Source organism: Hetaerina americana, unplaced genomic scaffold, assembly GCF_022747635.1.
Source record: "Hetaerina americana unplaced genomic scaffold, ioHetAmer1.1.p SCAF_80, whole genome shotgun sequence".
Taxonomy (NCBI): Eukaryota; Metazoa; Arthropoda; class Insecta; order Odonata; family Calopterygidae; genus Hetaerina; species Hetaerina americana.
This window is the reverse complement of record NW_027287428.1, coordinates 735,635-754,469: the sequence shown is the minus strand read 5'-3', so window position 1 is coordinate 754,469 and position 18,835 is coordinate 735,635. Positions and strand designations below refer to the sequence as shown.

The following is an 18,835-nucleotide window of genomic DNA, read 5'->3' as shown; positions in this document are numbered from 1 at the left end:
TTAAATGATTTATCAATTTCTAAAATACGATCGTATTCAAAACATCCAGTAATTGAAAATATATAGCATCTCACTTTCCTTTTTCTAGTTTCTTAGTTTTGCCCTATTTTTAATACTTAACCTATATTCAGACACAAAATATCTTTCCTGAATCGGCGCGGTTCTATAATCTTTATCTCACGTGCCAAATTATAATCCTCTTAAATCTAGCTTTGTGCCACCTCCCGTCAATGACCTCAAACTTATAACCAGGCGAATTTATTTGAAAAGAGTCAAAAACTACTTACATAAAGGTCAGCTCATGAGGATGGGTAAACTCGTGGGTGCTTTCGATTAATTTATATCTGCACATCACGTCCTCTTGCGCAGAATTTCTTTCAAGCCGCCAGATTATAAAAGGAGCCGGATTTTGCCGTTTGACGTCCGACCACCGTTCCAACAGGATGTGCCACGATCGCATTGCGCCAACGTCCCCGAGATGGAAAGAAATGAACGAGTGAGGAATCTTTTTCTTTTTTTTTTGACGCGACTCAAAGGATTGACCCCACCCCCCCTTCCCCGGGGGATGAGAGAGATGGGGGGAGGGGCAAGGCTACAGCTAAAAAGATGACGCGAATGAGACGACTCATGAATGATTCTGCTCTTAATAATTGACCCTCACTTCTCACACACACACACACAGAAACACAAGAGCTGTCGCCGGTGATACTCACGCCAACTCGGGTCGATGGTGGACGCGAACGCGGTCAAGAACAGGGCCGCAGAGGCCGCCACCCTGCCGCCACCAGCAGCCGCGCTCCCGGCGGACGCCGCGCCGACGACCGCCTCAAGGACGAGGAAGGAGACGCAGAAGAGGAGGAATCGGGTGCGGCGGGGGGCGTGGTGGTGGGCGAGGGGTGCGGAGGGGACCCGCGGGAAGGCTGCAGGGTCGGGACCTCGGGAGAGTGGGGTCAGGGAAGAAGGTCCGGGGCGTCGGGGGTCGAGGCTGCTGCCCATTGGGTCACGGCGGCTCGGCGACCCCTCTCTCTCTGGGACTTCCCCTCCGCAGAGCCTCTCAGTCTTATCGCCAGGGTGCTCTCAGGACCGGACCCCGATGGGAGAGGCCTGAAATGGACGTTGGGACGGGATGAGGAACAAAAGGGACGCATGCGAAAACAGTCCCCGTCGCTGCATTCTTCCCTCCGTCACCCAATAACCTCGACCATGTATTTTTTTCATCTCCCAAATCCATTGTGTTTAATGGAGCGAAAAAAAGTCCCAAAAAATGGAATCCCACGTTATCTTTCTTTATCTGGAGGTGGTCCAAACCATGATCAGAGATTTTCTTTCTAATTCGAGAGGGTGAGCGAAGTGTTGAGTGATTGAAATGCATTATTTCAGTCATTTACTTCACTTGATTAAAAATTTTGGCCTTGGTAGTACTTTTATGGGTTTGCACATAATCATCAATAGGTGAAGGTAGTACTGGATCAATGGTCAATGAGGTTTACGGTGGCCGCATGTGTTGTCAATTAGTCAAAAAATAATCCTCATCTCTTGAGCAGGTATGGTTCTTACAAATGATGACTGAGACCAGCTGCAATTTATTTAACTTTTTAGGTAAAAAATAGTTTGGGAACTTAAGTATCGTCAGCAGTCAATGCTCAATCAAGTAATCAGACATACTCAAACGCACGTACTTTACATACATTTATGATTTTTGACAGATAAAAAAGTAATTACCCGACATCCAAATGCCCTCTTTGTTTGAAAGTAATGTCATCATTAGAGGACGTAAAAAAGGTCTTTCCACGTTTAATATGGAGAGAAACTTGTCAAGATATCTTTGCGAATATATATATTAATTTGTTCAATTGAAGCCAACAGATGAAGATTAAAAAATATTTTTTGCAACTTGTTTGATATCAAAGCGACCTTTTTTTTTAATACCTAGGGCCTTTGGATGACTTTTTCTTGATTATGACAGAAATTCAAGGAGTCATTGCATTTTTCTTAATGATATTTGGATAACATATTGCGTAGTCATTTTGAATTTAGATGGTTTTTTTTCTCGTTCCCTGCAGTTCATTGGAATATCATACACGTAATTTTTGAAAGAATATTCAAGCACCAAAGAGAAAAAATCGTTAATAAGTAGGTTTACGTAAATTAAAAGGAATCATTAATGCATTATTGATTGAAATGGCGAAACGTAGTGCGTGACGAAGTCTAAGGAGCTCCTACGCAATGGAAACTCATTGATAAATCCCGTGTGAGTGGCCAACAGTTACTACATATTCTTGGCCAACCAGGTGAATAATTTAAATAAGGATTCAACTCCATCTAATCTCTCGCCGTTTTGGATGATGCTGAAGGAAAGCTGGATGACATAGTTTGCCCTCGCGCACAGAAAGGAAAAGGTAAAATTTCATCTGGGCTAAGTTACAACTCCAGCCTCTCGCTCTCGTAACAGGTTTTCAGGTATTAGAAGGTAAGCACGTAGACCGAAAGGACTTAATTATTGAAAAGCTCTCTTAGAACGAAATGCCTATGTTTAAGTATGCGCAGCACATAACCTGCTGTGCAGAGTGGTCTTTTAGTTTGTGCATGTATGGAACCGTGCTTGCTGACCGCCGAATAAACTTAAAGATGAAAAATATCGAGTTGTACATGCGTTGTGGTCAGCTACTAAATCAAAGCATGTTAAGTCTGAACCGATGAAGAGCTCCGGAAGACCAGTGTAGCTTCTTGCTGAAAACGAGTAAACATCAGTGCATTCATTTTTATGTTTAATAAACCCTTTATGGACTTTTTGAAACTTATTATTAAAACAAACCTGCGTGGGAAAATATCTTCGCCCATCGAATTTGTTATTGTTGTTAAACGTACTGAATCGGAAAGAGGTAAAATGAGTCAAAGTTTGTTCTGTCAAAACCCAGTATCATTTTTTAATTTGATTTGATTTTTTTACTCTGAATATTCCCTCACCATATCCTTTGCCACGGCTGGGGTTGATTTTTCCCATAATGAGGCATTTTGTAAAGTTTTGTTAATTGTAAAGTGATTAATTTTGTGACAGCAAGTGAGGAAGTGGTGTTTTGTTCTAAAGGAAAATAATAGATCCATTTTTGAGAATTTTTGTGACTATTTCTTCAAATTTTTTGGCTGAATTGAGAGACTTTTTTTTATGAACTTCAGGGACTACTTTTGCGCACTGTGGTCATTACTGACTGAAAGTGCAAGTGTCCAAAAATAACAGCTTCACACTAGAATGGATAGAATCCAGGAAACTTGAGCACTAAGACCTCGTAAATTAACAAAATAAAATGAACACTCCTATAGCCGTAATAAGTTAGCACCACTCGACCCGCAATGAATATAAAATTTTGTTGCGATGGTTTGTGGTAAAAGAAATTCTATAACAGTGACCAACCACAACCTCTCAACCAGAACACCCTTCTGCAGTAGCTTGTGCGAATGTTACTTCATTGCCAGTGACCAACTACAGTCACGAATACTCAAACCCAATTGGGACCATTCACAGGGTTAAAGGGACTCCGTTAAGGATACCTTTGTTAGAAGAAATAGGTAAAGATGAAGTCTCAACTTACAATAAAATAATATTAAAATATAAACAACAATATATGCAATGAATCATACGAATTAATCGATGGTTTTCACTGCGTAATCCATGGCGCAATATTGATTTATTATAACTTTCGTAAATTTGACGTTATGTATTGCAGTTTCTTTATTTTCTAATTTGCATTTCTGTGTTTTGCGTTTTTCAAAGGCCGAGTCTGCTCGAATTTGCTAAGTGATTTATGTGGTTTCAGGTCATATTTTCTGCCAGAGTGTTTACGGTTTTCGTTGGACATTAATCTATGACGTTCGCTCCGCAACTTCCGCTTGGGCTACATTCTCTAATTTGATAATTGATGGCTACAAGCAAATATTCGAACGTATAGCCTTTGGTGATCATTCAAGTTCAAAATGTACATTTGTTTATCTCATCTCTCTCTCTCTTTGCGTCTCCCTCGCTCTCTACTGGAAAATAGTCAACACGTTGCGATATTTACTGCGGTCATCGAGATGAAAGTTGAGGGATATTATTTTGAATCTCTCTAGGGACACGAGAGATTTAATTGGACGTGAGAGTGATTCTCATATTTGTATGTAAAAGTACATACTTGTTTCCTTACATGGGGCGATGTACTTGATCATTTGAGGTATCTTGTTATATTTCCGAGCACATAATTTTATATGAATAAAACTTCCATTTTCTATTTTTCCTTGTCTTAAACTACGGATCCTCTCGTATTTAAAACGTTCCTCGTTGAATTTAATCGTTGTTCGGGCTATGATTCACCTTGGTCTGCGCTAATTGTAATGAGGACGCTGCCGATATGTAAGGGTTAAGGTCATTCCTTCGGTACCTGCATTGAATTCCTGCTTAACTCGCAAGGCCAAGCCCTCATCTACTGGGGCACCCGTCGATTTATTTCGCGAATTGAAAAGGCAGAACGAGTGAGAGGACAAAACAAAAGCAAAAGGCGTGCTCTCGTTAAGAGGATGATGTGGTGGGAATTGAGATATTCGCCGGCTTTGCGTCCCTTCCTCTCCCGGGAAGTCCTTCTTTCCGTTTCCCTTCCCACCATTTCTCCGTCTTTCTATATCCTCGCCTTGGTATTTTTTCTTCTGTTCTTACATCCTCTTCCAACTTGTCCTGCAACACACCATACGCCTGGTGAATAGTTTTTGCTGACGTTTTGCGCCAGTTTCTCCCGAGGCAGCTTTTCGTGGGAGTGTCGGAAGGAGTGTCGAGACTAGTCTCCACCATCCCTCTCCCTATTCCAACTCGTCTTCCTGTCTCTCAAAGTCGCCGTTGTTCCGAGTCTCCCGTGACGGTTTTTTCACAACTTTTTATTACTCTCTCCGTCATCTCCTGCGTCCATTTTTACCCTCTTTGTCCTACGTTCCTCTTTCCTCCGATCATCCATTCTCTCTCTCTGTCTCTTTTTCTTGCTCCTCTCCGTCCTCCCTCCTCTCACCTCCTCCCTAAATTCTTTCGGCAGCTTAACGAGTTGGTCATGGCGGAATATTTCAAACAAGACAACCGATACGGTCTTCGCGATGAGATTTATATTGCAGAATCGAGTCGCTCATTTTTTCATCTAAATCTTTTTCTGTCAACCTTCTTTTGACGGCGCGATTCACTCCGGCGCACTTTCCCTCGATCGTGTTTACTATTTGGCCCAGGGATACGAGTAGAGGGCGCAGGAGAAATGTGGTGGGAATCAAAGGGATGGAGGAGGGTGCTGGGTGGGAGGGGGAGGGGAGGTGGAGTGTAGGCTTTCTGCATGTAGTGCGCCCCCTCGCCGTGGGAATTTGGGTCGCTGCAGCAGTGCCAGTTCGTATGTCGACGGGAAGAGGTGGAAGGGGGGGGGGCAGACAGCTTCGCCAGCTGCGAGTATCATTGAACGCATGTGGAATGACAAACAGAATAAAATTTCGCTGGACTCAAGTCAACAGGGAGTGTTATCTCGGGGGGGTTGAAGGTCGATATCGATTCCTGTATCTGGAGGGAATTAAAAATGTTCGCATTGGTATTTATTCTTTGAATGGAGAATATCATCGCCGTTAGTACGTCAAGCGGATTCCCGGAAATTGTGATAATTTACCTCAAATGCCTTCTTCTCTCCGGCCTTCAAGTAATCATTGCAAGTTCGTAAGGCTTTTCATATTTTTTCGTTTTTTTGAAATGACTTGTGTGTGAAACTTCAATTTCACCTTCTTTCTCTACCAACCTAATTAATTTTCTTGTGTAGGCTAGCGTGCTTTATAAATCAGTTTACTTACTCTTGTAATTTGGATATTTAGTTCACCCGCGTAAATATTGCCACCATTGTCTACAACTAAAGAACGGTCTCATTACCTACTTCTGTGCTCGTAGTTGTAAATAATTAAAATGAGAGAAATGTGTAGCATTTTGGAGTACCTTTGAATGCTCTTTCTTGAAATTGAATTGAGGAGTAGAGAGGTAGTGAAACGAGAACAGCTTACGATTATGCAGTTGTTACGGTAATTATGGGACGGTCTTGTTTAAATAAACGACTGATTATTATTTCCACTCTCCGGTAAATCAGGATTAGGTACTCGTATATAAAAAATGCAAGTTTCAAATTCACCGAAAATATTTGTGGTTCTCATTCAAGGGTTTATTCTCGAACTCTTTCCTTTAAAAAAGGTTGAATTTCTCATCGTGGATCACCGGAACATCACAGAGGTGTGGGTTTCCATTGCACTATGGTCTTAAAAACTCCTAAAAATTATTCTTAGTGCAAATCAGGCATTGATTTCATTGGGTTTTTAAGTATAAAACTTGACCGAAAGTGGGGATCGCTAATGATCTCGAGAGTTTTGAGGACGGTAAATGATGAACGCTACAGAAATCAACAGCTCTAGTTTGCTCACCAATTGTTGTTGGTTGCAATTTTCAGCGTATAATAGGAGGAATAAACATTTAAATCAAATTTTGTGACACTTGTATTTCGTTTAATTTTTCACAATTCCCTCCGAGAGACTGCATCGATGTTTCGCAACGTTCATCAGGAGGAAAATTAATGAAACTATATGGGCATACTTGAGTGTTCCTTGGAATATTAAAATGGACATTAAAAAACTCATTATTCATCCCACAACTATCTGGAATATTGCCTTCTATTATCCAGGGACTCACTTCATTTTTAGCTTCCAAAGTGTTTGTCGCGCATTGCAGAGTCTATACTCGCTATTGGTGCGCGTTATGAGACCTAGATATGATCTTTGCAACGCAGCAATGGAGTCTAGAACACGCTCTGGCAATAAAACGAGATCGGCTCTCGCACAATTTAAGTCACTGATTATTTTTAATTTTTTCTTCGAAATGTTTGTATGTTGATTACCTGAAAAATGTTTACCTTGGAATTATCTGTAATGGGGAAGAAGGAGGTCATTATTTTTTATTTTGAAGTTCATTTCCATTGATTTTTACTTGGAAATACTATTTTTTTTCACCATCCAATACAAATTCCAATGTGCAAATAGTGGCAATGAAATTCATCCCATGCATTTAAATGTGCGTAAAAGGGGTGTTAGCTTTAATTTCTGGAAATTCATAATTGCATCTTATCGGTAATCAATTTTCATCGGTATTCATTGCGATAATTAAGTTTTTTTTCATTTAGTTCGAAGGTAATTTAATCTAGAGGTATTTGTATTTTTCTACTCAAGACGTCATCAATTCTTTTAAAAAACCCCAGTAGATGCTAGTGTCTGAAGTAGTATCACACTAGTTATTATAATGCGAAAAAAATAATTTCTTGACTGCCTGATTGGCGTTTAACGTTAATTAATGTGTAAGTAATATCGAGGAATCGGACGCCTACATCGAAGGACATTTCTACGTTAATTAAACTTTAGCCGTGATTATGGCAAGTTCGTGCGGGTTTATTGTTTTAACCTTGAACCCTCATTAATTTTAATAGTGTAAGAATAACCGTTTTCAGTGTGATTAGGTCTATTGTGGGTTTGTGACTGAAAACAGAATCGCAATGCCATTAATTTGCTAACCGAAAGGGTAAGTTTCATCAATAAAACTGTATCATGAATTGCATTCGACTTCAGTCAGTAGATAGACATTAGCGTCATATTAAATAACGGACACCTCAAAAGTAATGTGCCGGTCGATTTCTATGTTAAACTCGTACTTGTAACCATGAAATGGAAATATTGAGCAAAGGAAAGAATTGTGGAATTTGATCTTTTGGGAACAATTTTAATATTAATATAAAATATAGATTAGAGTATATTTATCGCGTATATATTAAAGAAAAGCATTCCCCTTTGAACACAGGAAACCAACACCTTTAATATTAAATTCCATATTACTCTAAATTTACTATTACTAATTGCGTATTACTAATATAATTGATGGTTTTAGACTTAGGATTATATCGAATTTGAATAATACTGAACAAATATAAAAATAGAATTAAGAATTCTCAGCATTAAGTTTATTTAGAAGACAAAATTAAGTCTATTTAGACCATTTAAGTTTAATTACATGCGTACGCAGCCAAGTGCCTTAATAAGTATAACCTGGAGAAGAGTATGAACGACTGGTAAGGTTAATACCGACTTCTGTGTAGGAAGGGGGTGAGAATGCGCGTTTCCATAGTCGTACATAAAAGAAAGGAATATAGAATAGGATTTTCTTTGTTATCTCGATCTCAGGGAATTATAAGGCTACTTTATATTAAAAGTAGAAAAGTTGAGACAGGTGGAACAGTTCTTAGACTTGGGAAGTATTGTTTGGCGAGCACGGTTATAGTAGTGAGGCCACAGAGGAAAAAAATGTGTTATAGGAAAAAGGCTTTTCCAAAGAGAAAGAGATTGATGAGTAGAATCATGAGATAAGACTTAAAAGTAATGATTGATTAAGGCTTTGAAAATTTCAGCAGAAAGAGCAGTGTGGTTCCGAAACCTGGTCTTACACGTGGACAAAGTTATGGAGCATGAAATTGGCGAGCCTTGGGATGTGGGGGTTGGATGGGCTACAGAAAACAAGATGGACTGGGTGGGAGACAAAGACTGTGACATAGTAGGAGAAAAAAAATAGATTTCTGGGGTAATTAAGAAGTTTAAAATGTGGGAGGAAGAAATATTAAAAGATATAAAAATATTACTGTAAAAACGTTGGAGTCTAAGACAGAGGAATAATATTGGGTAAGCGGGGAAGGGGAGGAAAAACAATCATGTATCCACGGTATAAAGGGTGGAAACTGTGATGGTCTGAAATTGGGAATAGCGAAGCGTAAAATCTGCAAAAATAATACTTTTTCACGAAATTCTTATTGCGGAATATTTTTTCGACATGTTACTATTGTTTTCTAAATTTAGAAACCGTTGTCAAGATTAAAGATAAACTGTGAAAAAAATCTGTTGTTTATTTTAGTTATGGAGCGTTTCCTTAAGTTCTTTTTATGGATTCAGAAAAGAGCGAGAGGTATTGTTCAGAACACTTTAAAAGTACGTAAGATGTGTAATAATGCTCGATTACCGTCGAATATCTACCTCCGCAGGGTCGAAGAATAATCGGATACAAATTGTCGATATTATCCGCACCTACTTTGGGCCTAGCCTCTTTGAGTTTGACTCAACAAGATGAGGCACGTTATCGAATTTTAATGCAAACCCGGCAACGCCTAATAAAATACATCGTTGAAAAAGTTTTGATATCTCCCGGCGCGGCTTCTGCATTCGTGAATGTCCTCGCGAGACTTGACCAAATTTGTTAGAATTTCTCACTACAATGGGAGCGAGTCGGGAAGTGAAAAACCATTCATCGTCGCCGGGGTCTAGGTAAATATAACTGTGGAGACGTCGAAATTTACGTGAAATTCCACCCTTAAATAGCCTTTGACTTTGGGTATTGCGTCAATGAATAACGTACCCGCACCTGCTGGAGACGTGCGAAAACCCGGAATCTCCGGGAGCGCCGAACGTGTTCGTGACTTACATTCCCTTTGCTCTCTATAATGAAATCGCCCGCTTGCCACCACCCGCGAGCACGGGGTGGGGCAGCAGTTCCCATTCCTCTTCCACCCATTCTCATTCATTTCTATCTCTCTCTCTATGCAAATATGTATTTATACCCGTCTTCTTATTCCCCCATTCGTTCACTTTTTTACACCGCGTCGCCTGCTTCCGCTTCTCTCTCTCTTCCAACTCGTCGGCGTCTCTTGCCACGGTGCTCCCTCTCGCAAAGGGACTCGTTACATTGAAAAAAAGATCTTTAAATCATATTTTTCTTTGCATGCTTAATTACATCTGCCGCTTATTAAACTCGCCCTTTTTGTGACTAACAAAACACTCCCGCGGCTCCCTTCTCGGTTTATGGCTTGAGGCTTTCGACGGGGCTCATTTCTCCCATTCGTTTTTCTCACGGTTATCACCGTCGGGGTAAGCGATTGAAACGCTGATTGCCTTTCTAAAATGAATTCATTGAAGCACATCATAATTTGAAAATAAAATAAACATCTGGAAACATGTGAATGTATAAATGGTAAGTTTCGCACCAGAAAGATATCGTTTATGGTAATCGTCATGCTTGTCATATTCATAAAGAGAAATGATCGATTTGTGGGACATGATGAGAATTTGATTTTGGAGTTAAAGACGTTGATTCTTGGTGAAGGAGTAATAATAAGCGGTTTAAGGAATTTAATTTTTCATTTTGCAGTCAACCAATTTCTATATCTATAATTTTTTATAACCATGCCGTCGTAGTCCGCGCTGGGGAATTTTTTGGGTAATAGATCGTCCTGGGAATCCATAGACGACACAGGAGAAGGAATTGACCCCCCTTTCTCGATTTATGAGTTACGCATGAAGATGGTCCTTGGAATTAGCATTCGGCGAGCTCTCTTTTCACCTGTCAAACCAACCAGGTTTCAGGGTGGTTACTGTGACTTGGATCCATAGAAAATTTATACGAGAAATATATAGATAAGTGCATGAACACGTGAATATTTCGCCCAATTCCAAGAAAAAACTCTCTTTGAACTCGTAATTACTGGTTTTTATCTCTCAGTTCCTACAAATAGACTAAAAATTCTTAACGTAGGGGCAATTGAACGGTTAAAGACACCTGCGGCGATCTGTCTTTTGACGTTTTTTTTTTAATTTTTGGCGGCGGGCGGCATTATTTCCGCAAATAATATCACATTTTAGTGTTTAGAGTAAGCGTTACAAGTTTAATTTGTTATATACTTTAGTATTTGTATGGCCTAGCATATGATGAATAAAAAGATGTGTTTATTTAACTCTGTTCTTTTAATTTTTTCAATCCCGTTTTGCATCAAAATAACATTTCTGTATTTGTGGAGTCAAAAACCAATGGGTTTATGAGAACATTAAATAAGTAATCAAATAATACATTTTAACTTGCTAGTTATTAATAATTTTTATTTAATTATTTAATATTAATTATCCCCATATTTTGTCTCTCTTTACTTTTTGGGTGAACTGTTTGTGCGTAATTATCACACATTTCGCGCAGAATCTACGGATTCCAACTCCCCCTTTTTAGTTACGGCATTTCGTGTTGATCCTGCTAAAAAAATATTTCCCCCAATTTTTTTATCTTCAAGGGCAAGTGATGAAAGTTCAGGCGTAGACTTTTTGCTTCACCTGTAAAGTAATGTACACAGTATGCAGTTCATTTTTCCATTTCGGAGCTTACCTGCGTAATATTCTTATGGTTTTGCATAATTTGCCCCTTTTTTTTGGTTTAGAAAAATTCATCAAATCTTGACAGATGTAAGGAAAACCCTACGTAGCATCTGTGACTTTTCTGTTGTTTTTCATTTTCGCTGCTATGAGAGTAATGAAATCACGTTTTTCTCTCCCGAGAATTGTCACCGGATCCTTTCTCCCGTCATATTTTTCGTATTCCTCGCCAAAAATATTTTCCACATTTTTCCCTTCACTAAAATAACTCATTATATTAACAGTCTTGTTCATAATATTCTCTCTCTCTCTCTCTTGAGGGAATAGTATGAACTGAATTCTCCATCACTCTGTGGTCACCTGTGCAAATTTCCTAATAAAAATTTTGCTTAAAAATTAAAACCTATATCAGTGGCAAAAGGGGCAATAAAAGAGTAATTAAAAGTGCTAGTTAATAATTTGGAGATATCATCACAAAATTCTAAACGGCTGGCTCTTTATTAATTCCACAGAAAGCTCATGTCTTCATGGTCCTGAAGATTTCGAAGGTCTATTCTTGCGTTATTCTCCACCTTTTTTAATTAAATCATTGTTTATTTTAACTGGCTGTTTCCGTGGATTTTTTTGGTCTGATTTTCCGCTCTCTCTTGTGGGTTTTCTTGTAGAAAAAATAAAGGTGTTTAAAAATTTTCCGTTTCCCTCATCTCTAGCGTGTTGTCATCTCAGTCTGCATGAACTCTTAATGAACCCCTTGCTCAGGTCTTTATTCGCGTGCGTCATCTTCCGCCCTCGTCTTCCCAGCAAGTTCATCCTAATGGAAACCATGTCCCTTTCCTTTCCTTCCATTTGAAAATTCTTTCCCCTTACCCGGCTCTCATCGACAAGTCTACTTTTTTTCTGTTCTTCTTTTGTCCGATCCACACTCGTACCGTGCATCCCGGATCGTTCCCTTCACCTTCTCCCATTTTTCATTCCGCGCCCAATTTCACCCCACACCCCTGCTGCCCCTTCCTCCTTTTCCCTCGGCCCCTCTATCCCGACCCCACATCACCCAACCTCCTCCCAATTCCCATTTTGTATTCATCTGCATCCCCCACCGCTTGTCTCGATCTCTTCCTCCATTTGCACCGCTCTCGCGTTCACCTTTGCGTTCTTCGAAAAGAGTTTTCCTCTCTTTTTACATACATATCCTACAGGAGGATGCGGACTACAATCACGATCGCGAAAGTGAGGCAGTTCAATAACCGTTTGTTTTTCAAGAAGCCTCTAGAATTCCGAACGTATGATCACAGAGAGGAATCTTAAAGGTGTTGGATGGAAACAAATGTTTCCGCAAGGTAACAAGGAAATGAAGTGCACTTCTCCAGAGCACGGACTCAATTTCTCCGACGTGTAATGAGACTTCAGATCCATTTGAGAGCATAAAAATTGGAATAATCAGCGGGAACGAGTACAAATGAAATATTAAGGTCTGTACAAAAAATGGCTTTAGTGGCTTAGGAATAAGTTTAGTGGAATAGTGGAAACATTCTATTACAAGTCAGAGATAACACATGGGAACATCTGTAATTCAACTGTAATTTTTTAAAATTAAGGAAAAGACGAATTGGCTTCGTGAGAATGCGGGTTATCCAATCTCAGGACACATTTAGCAGTGGTTCCTAATTTTATTAACATTGGTTGACTGGGAAGTTGTGGAGAGTCGGTGCCGACAGGCGAATAAGGTGTGTCGTTTGGATAAATATGTATAGGACGTGGATAAAATATACTGAAAATTCATAACTTACGGATTTAATTCTGCATAGATAGCTGGATAAATATTAAGCTGTATAATATGCAAGTATGTTCGATTAAACAGATATTCTGTGCGTTTATATGACTTCGGGAGGGAGAAGTTAATTTAATCATGGTAGAAAAAAGAGGATTTATTTGATCAGTTACGCTTCTAAAATGTTCGCAGGAATTTTATCGACCATCTACTGATGCAACCAGATTCATGCTACGTATACTACATGTACTATATAATACCTAAAGAAAAAAAAAACCATACTTCATTTACAAAGAAGGGAAAGTGTGGGAAGTGGATAACTCTCGTTCTTCTTTCCTTGTAAGGTCGATAGTTTAGATAGATGGCCGCAAAGTTTTCCATCTACGAGTATTAACGGTGACTTTGCTGTATTTTTTCAAAAAAATAGTACAGTAATCATAAAGAAACCGGGCTGTGATAGTTGAGGGTAGACCTCCCCTTTCTCTAACTCGAGTTAAGGGTATGGATGCCAGTTTTTTTTCCTTTGTCATCTGCAGTTTCTCCGAAAGTTCTTATAGCCAGTGAATAATACAGCTTGAATTTATATTTGCGGCCAAACTCATTGCTCTGAATTTATATCAGAGAGCCTCCAGTCAGTAGCCAAACCTAGTAGTAGCTCCATTCAATAGACTAATATGGCTATCATTTTTGAATTATTTCTATAAACTTATGTGGAAATATTTCAATAAACTATTTTAACAAGTGCCAAAGCGTATCTTGTATTTTATTTTTGAGTGTTTATTCCATCAGAAAATGAAGTCAATAACTCAAGGATTAAAATACGTGAAAGTTGGTTGGTGCTGACCGGAGTTCGCTGAAATTATTATTATCAAATGAAGAAGTGCTGAAGACTGTTTTACATCATCGACTGATGAGGCAATAGAGGTTTTTGATGGAAATTAACAGTTTATTTCATATCACAGTAAGAGCTGTATGGGGCTTGCATGTCAAACATGGTTAGCGGATATTTATATGATTACATAGTGAAATCTGTTTGGCGTTCCTGTATAGTGTATACATTGAAATAGCTAAGATTAATACTTGATGATCATTCTTTCCATGCCCATTTTCAATCCTGTGTAGTATTTGGTTCGAAAATTACGGTATCTAAAGTAGTGAGAAAAGGGAGGAAGCAAAGCAAGAAAAAATAAATCCGAAAGATTCTCTGAAAGCATACGATGCTTTTTCATACTTATGAAAGTCATTGATGTAAAGGTTGGTTAGTCTAGAACAAAAATACAATACGTATTTAGTGGACTTGAAGGAACTAGAACATCCTTTTGAATGGATTTTTGGATATATTCTTTTTGCATAGGCGAGAATCAATGATAAAATTAGGAAGATAGCTATCATTTTTATTACTGATAGAATCCCATGTTTTTCAAATTGGCTTTGAAATTTTTTCCTGAGTTCAAACTCGGGCCATATGAGTTTTTCGGGTTTTGGCTTGAGTTTCAGAACTTAAATTCATTTAAATGCCGAATTTGGTAATGTAGGTCATCCGAAAATTCCCAAACAAATTGATGTATACAAAAGTAAATAAAATTTTTGCAAGTTCGTATGTACTAGGCATGACTTTAATTAGAATTACAATCGGGGCTTTTCATTTTGTATTTAAGCTTTGCAATATAATTGATTATTTATTTAAAAAGAAACTTGATGTATCGATGACATTCATATACATAAATTATGTGTATATAATATAATATATATAATATTATATATATATACATATATATATATATATATATATATATATATATATATATATATATATATATATATATATATACATACATATTATAATTGGAATTAAAAGGAGTGAGGACCTCTTTTCTGGAGGTAATAACTTCTGGCTAAGGAATTTTTCATTTTGTGCCTACATTTCTCAAGTGTGTGTGAATCTTTCATTTTAGATACTCGTCATGCTTGATTTGGAAGCCAGAAGATATGTATCTCGGTTGTTTCCTCGGGCAAGGCTTCATCATATTTAAAAAACCAGCGAGGACTTTTGTAAAAAAAATCAACTCGATTTCTATATCAAGCGCAGTTTCAGCACTTGTCAGCCTTTGGAAACATTTTACCCAGTACTTCATTATCATTTTGAACTGCTCCTACTTTAATTTGCTCCCTTTGATTTTCGTTCCATTAACTTGCTGCTATAATAATTTGAGGCACCCTGTCGAAAGTACCTATAAAACAAAGTTATGAAAGTTTCATAAAGTAATGTAACAAAAATGTGCTTACTGCTTTCGGCGATTTTTGGCTGTCTTTGCTTTGAACCCGTATAATATCATTTCTCTGGAAACTCAAGGCTGGTGATCATTAAGCTATTCCCCGGGCTCATTAAAGCTTGACGTGAGTATGTCACACGCTGTTGCCCTCCCGCGGATCTCTCTGTCGGTTAACAGCTCACTCATTTGAAGCGGAAACACGTTGTTAAACAGAAATCGTTTGCCCAGCAGCAGAAATCCATTTAAAATGACTTCAGGAACCATTTCACAATGAAAACAAATTTTTATTACCTAAAATTCTAATTTACCCCAGTTAAATTTTTATTAAAAGAAATATTTTGCGAAATATTCCAAAATATCTGTAAACTTCGTATTTAAGTTTTAAAAAAATATTTTTATCCTAACTCATATGTTATTTTACTTCTTATGAATATCTGGATTTGCACCTTTGTAATAATTACTAAATATTTTGATAAGATATCTTTTGCACTATTAGAGACAAAAATGTCATATGTAATATGCACCTTGTGACAGGTCTTTAATACATTTATGCCAATGAGAAGAGTCACCAAGACAACTTTCTTACAATACCCAAAGATAAAAATTATGCGAACGTAATAATGCAATAATTTCAGCTTGTAAAAATCATTCGCCTTGATCGGGATCCCGGTTTTTTAAAAGTTTGAAGTTGTTACATTATAATACGCATTTAGCGGATAACTCAGTTAAAAGTTACCGTTGCGGCATCTCCCGGCAGTTTCGGCACCGTACCGTTGCGGCAGTTTCTTAGAATATAAGAACGTGTTATTTTTTGTAACGGAATAAAACTATATTGGTAAAATCCTAAATGAAAATAAGTAGTTTAACCAAAATTTCATCTCATATTAAGACAGATTTTAACAACCGAATTAAAAAGGTGAGTATGCTATACGAGTATATATTGAATAAATTTCATTAAAGTTTCCAATGATCCACCACGTTTCAATGAAAAATACATCTATTTAATATTTTTTATGAATCTAGAACGTCTAAATAAGTACATGCTGTAGATATTGTTAGATATTTAATACATATCAACATTATATAGGCTTGAAAAACTAGTTTTCCCGGGTTTTAAATATAAAATTATACCTAAATATCGAGAATCTTTTGAAGAAGAAAGGAGAATCTGAAAGCCGGATGAAAATGTATACGAATATCTAGTGGCAGTTAATTAATAAAAAAACGGCCACGTACGTTTCAGAGTTCAGCGAAAAAACGATAGCGGTTTTACTATTTTATTGGTTATGAAAACAGTGTATGCGATCGTCTGAAATGCGCCCGAGTTAAAAGCAAGTCTTGAACTAAAATGCTGGTGAAATATTTCTGGATGAATTTATTCTCAAGTTCTTAAAATAACACTGAATTTCTCAATACCTAGTATGTTAACTCTAAATAAACACAGCAAACAGCACTAATTGGAAGGACTCACAAATATAAACGGTAGAAGGCTAAACGTAAACAGAGGTCACGTGGGAGAGGAATCAAAACAGTGCCTTTGCGTGATCACGTTCCTGCGGAAGGACCGAAGTAGGCGTCGCATACGGCCAAGGTCAAGGAAAAACGAACCATCAGAGTCAGAGGGGGGAAGAGGAGGGAGAGCACCGCGCCAGGGCATCAGAGAACTGGAAAATCACTGTGCGAATCTCTCTTCAAAAATCCCGTAGGAACGCCAAAGGGTATACGTAGCCGTAACCCACTAATTTTTCCCAGAACGTTAAAACGAAATTGGTAGGTACGAGAATTTTTCACCATTTACCAATTTCGTCGAAAGTGAAGCTCCATGCTCCCTCTTCCTTGGAAGATGAACATTCATCACAGAGAGAAGATACTGAGAGATACCTGGCCTATTGACTCCCTTCCAGCGTCCTTTCCTCTCCTATCTCTCCTCCCGTCTCGTAGCCCGCGGCCTGGCCGGAAACACCTCTTGTCCCACCCGGAAGTGAGCGGGGAGCGCGGAGTGACGCCAACCGCCTTTCCTCTCTCTCTTCTTAGACCCGCGGGGAAGAGTTTTTCGCCGGGGATGCCGCGGCGGCGCCGGTAGAGCACCTTCCTTCCGCTCCCTCCGCGCTCCAGACGGTGAATGGGACGCCAGGCATCGCGACGCCCTCATCCCTATCCTTCCTCCCCTTCCCCTCTCCCCCCGCCGTAACTCCCTCCTACAAAACCCCCCTCGCTCCCACCTCCTCCTCCCCTCTCCCAATCGCCCTCTCCTCTCACCCAACATGTGGAATTTATTCCACCCCACTCCTCGGTGAGGGGTCTTCCTCCAACGCCGTTTCAAACTTGGCGCCCTCCCCTGGTAGGGATGTGGGGCAGATCGTGAGGGGGGTGGGGGAGGAGAAAAAGGGGGTGTGGATATGACGGCACGCTGGAATCTCCTGCATAAAAAAATACCCCTTCGGAACTCGTAAAGGGGATAATTCCTCCCCCACCCTTCCACTTCTCCTCCAAAGCTCCGGGTCCACGTGATGGAGGGGGTCGATTCGTCTTCCTGCCCATCTCATCATTCCTCTCTCTCTTCTATTTCCATTTATTCATCGATTCCTTTTGTTTTTTCCTTTCCTTCTGTGTGACCCTGTCCACCAGACCACTCTCCTTTCGATATTCCCCGCGCCAAAGTGTACGAGAACGGTTTTCTTCTCGGCACTTCTATTCTTTCCGAGTGGATTTTTGGATTCCATTTCTTGCTCATTCTCTTCATCCCAGGCGCAATTGACGCTAAGAAACGTCTAAAAGAACCATATCGAGCTCGGCCAGCGTGGCCGCTTGTATTGTTACACTAAATTATCTCATGTACCCGGATATATACAGGTCAGGATATATAAATGTATGTTTACTTAAAAGGTCGGTATCAGCTGAGCAGTGGTGATTTCGGACACCATATCAGTCAAGGATATTTATTAGCGAGCTTGCAAACATACATAAAATATTTAAAACGTTGTATGTAATTCGGAGTCACCTTGATGAAAAAAATATTATATTCATTTTCTAGTCGTCCATTGACTTAGATCAGTTAATCGATGGAATTTTGTGTCTTTTTATGGTAGCAGCGAGAATGAACTATTTATTGCGTCGATTTATACATCATCAGCAATTCGAAAGGTTATTCAAGAAGTGTTTGTACGTAATAACGTAAAAGAATATCGTACGGGTAAAATCCCACAAATGGCCACAGAATTTATTTTCCTGGGATCCGCCCTCTAAACGTAACTTTCAGTCCATGATGCGATAGACAAACGATGTGATGTTAAGCATTTACCCCGGAATGTGGATCGTCAAAGAAAGGGTGAGACTGAGGTGAGAGATGAAAATGGAAGGAATTTCGGTAGCGCACGTTATATGATGTGCAATACCGCGGGAGGAATGATGCTATGTGTTTCAATTGTTCCGTTCACTGTTCCACCGGGAATGGGAAATCCACTGAAAAATCTCACAGCCACCACCACCGGGAATAGAGCCAGGGTAGTCGGCGTGGAAGGCCAGTGCGCCAAACCAATGCCCC

The 18,835-nt window shown here is 39.1% G+C and overlaps 1 protein-coding gene across 1 annotated transcript in view; it reads right to left on the bottom strand.

The window, feature by feature from the left end:
* Positions 1–17,396, bottom strand: part of LOC139698251 (uncharacterized) — a 37,895-nt gene extending 20,499 nt beyond the window's left edge. Inside the window, exons 1-2 of the mRNA XM_071597125.1 lie at positions 17,173–17,396; positions 714–1,104 (exon numbers count right to left, since the gene is read on the bottom strand). Coding sequence (XP_071453226.1) covers positions 714–996 — 283 coding nt within the window. The 5' untranslated portion in view covers positions 997–1,104; positions 17,173–17,396. The remainder of the gene's footprint in view (positions 1–713; positions 1,105–17,172) is intronic.
* Between the last annotated feature and the right edge of the window lie 1,439 nt (positions 17,397–18,835).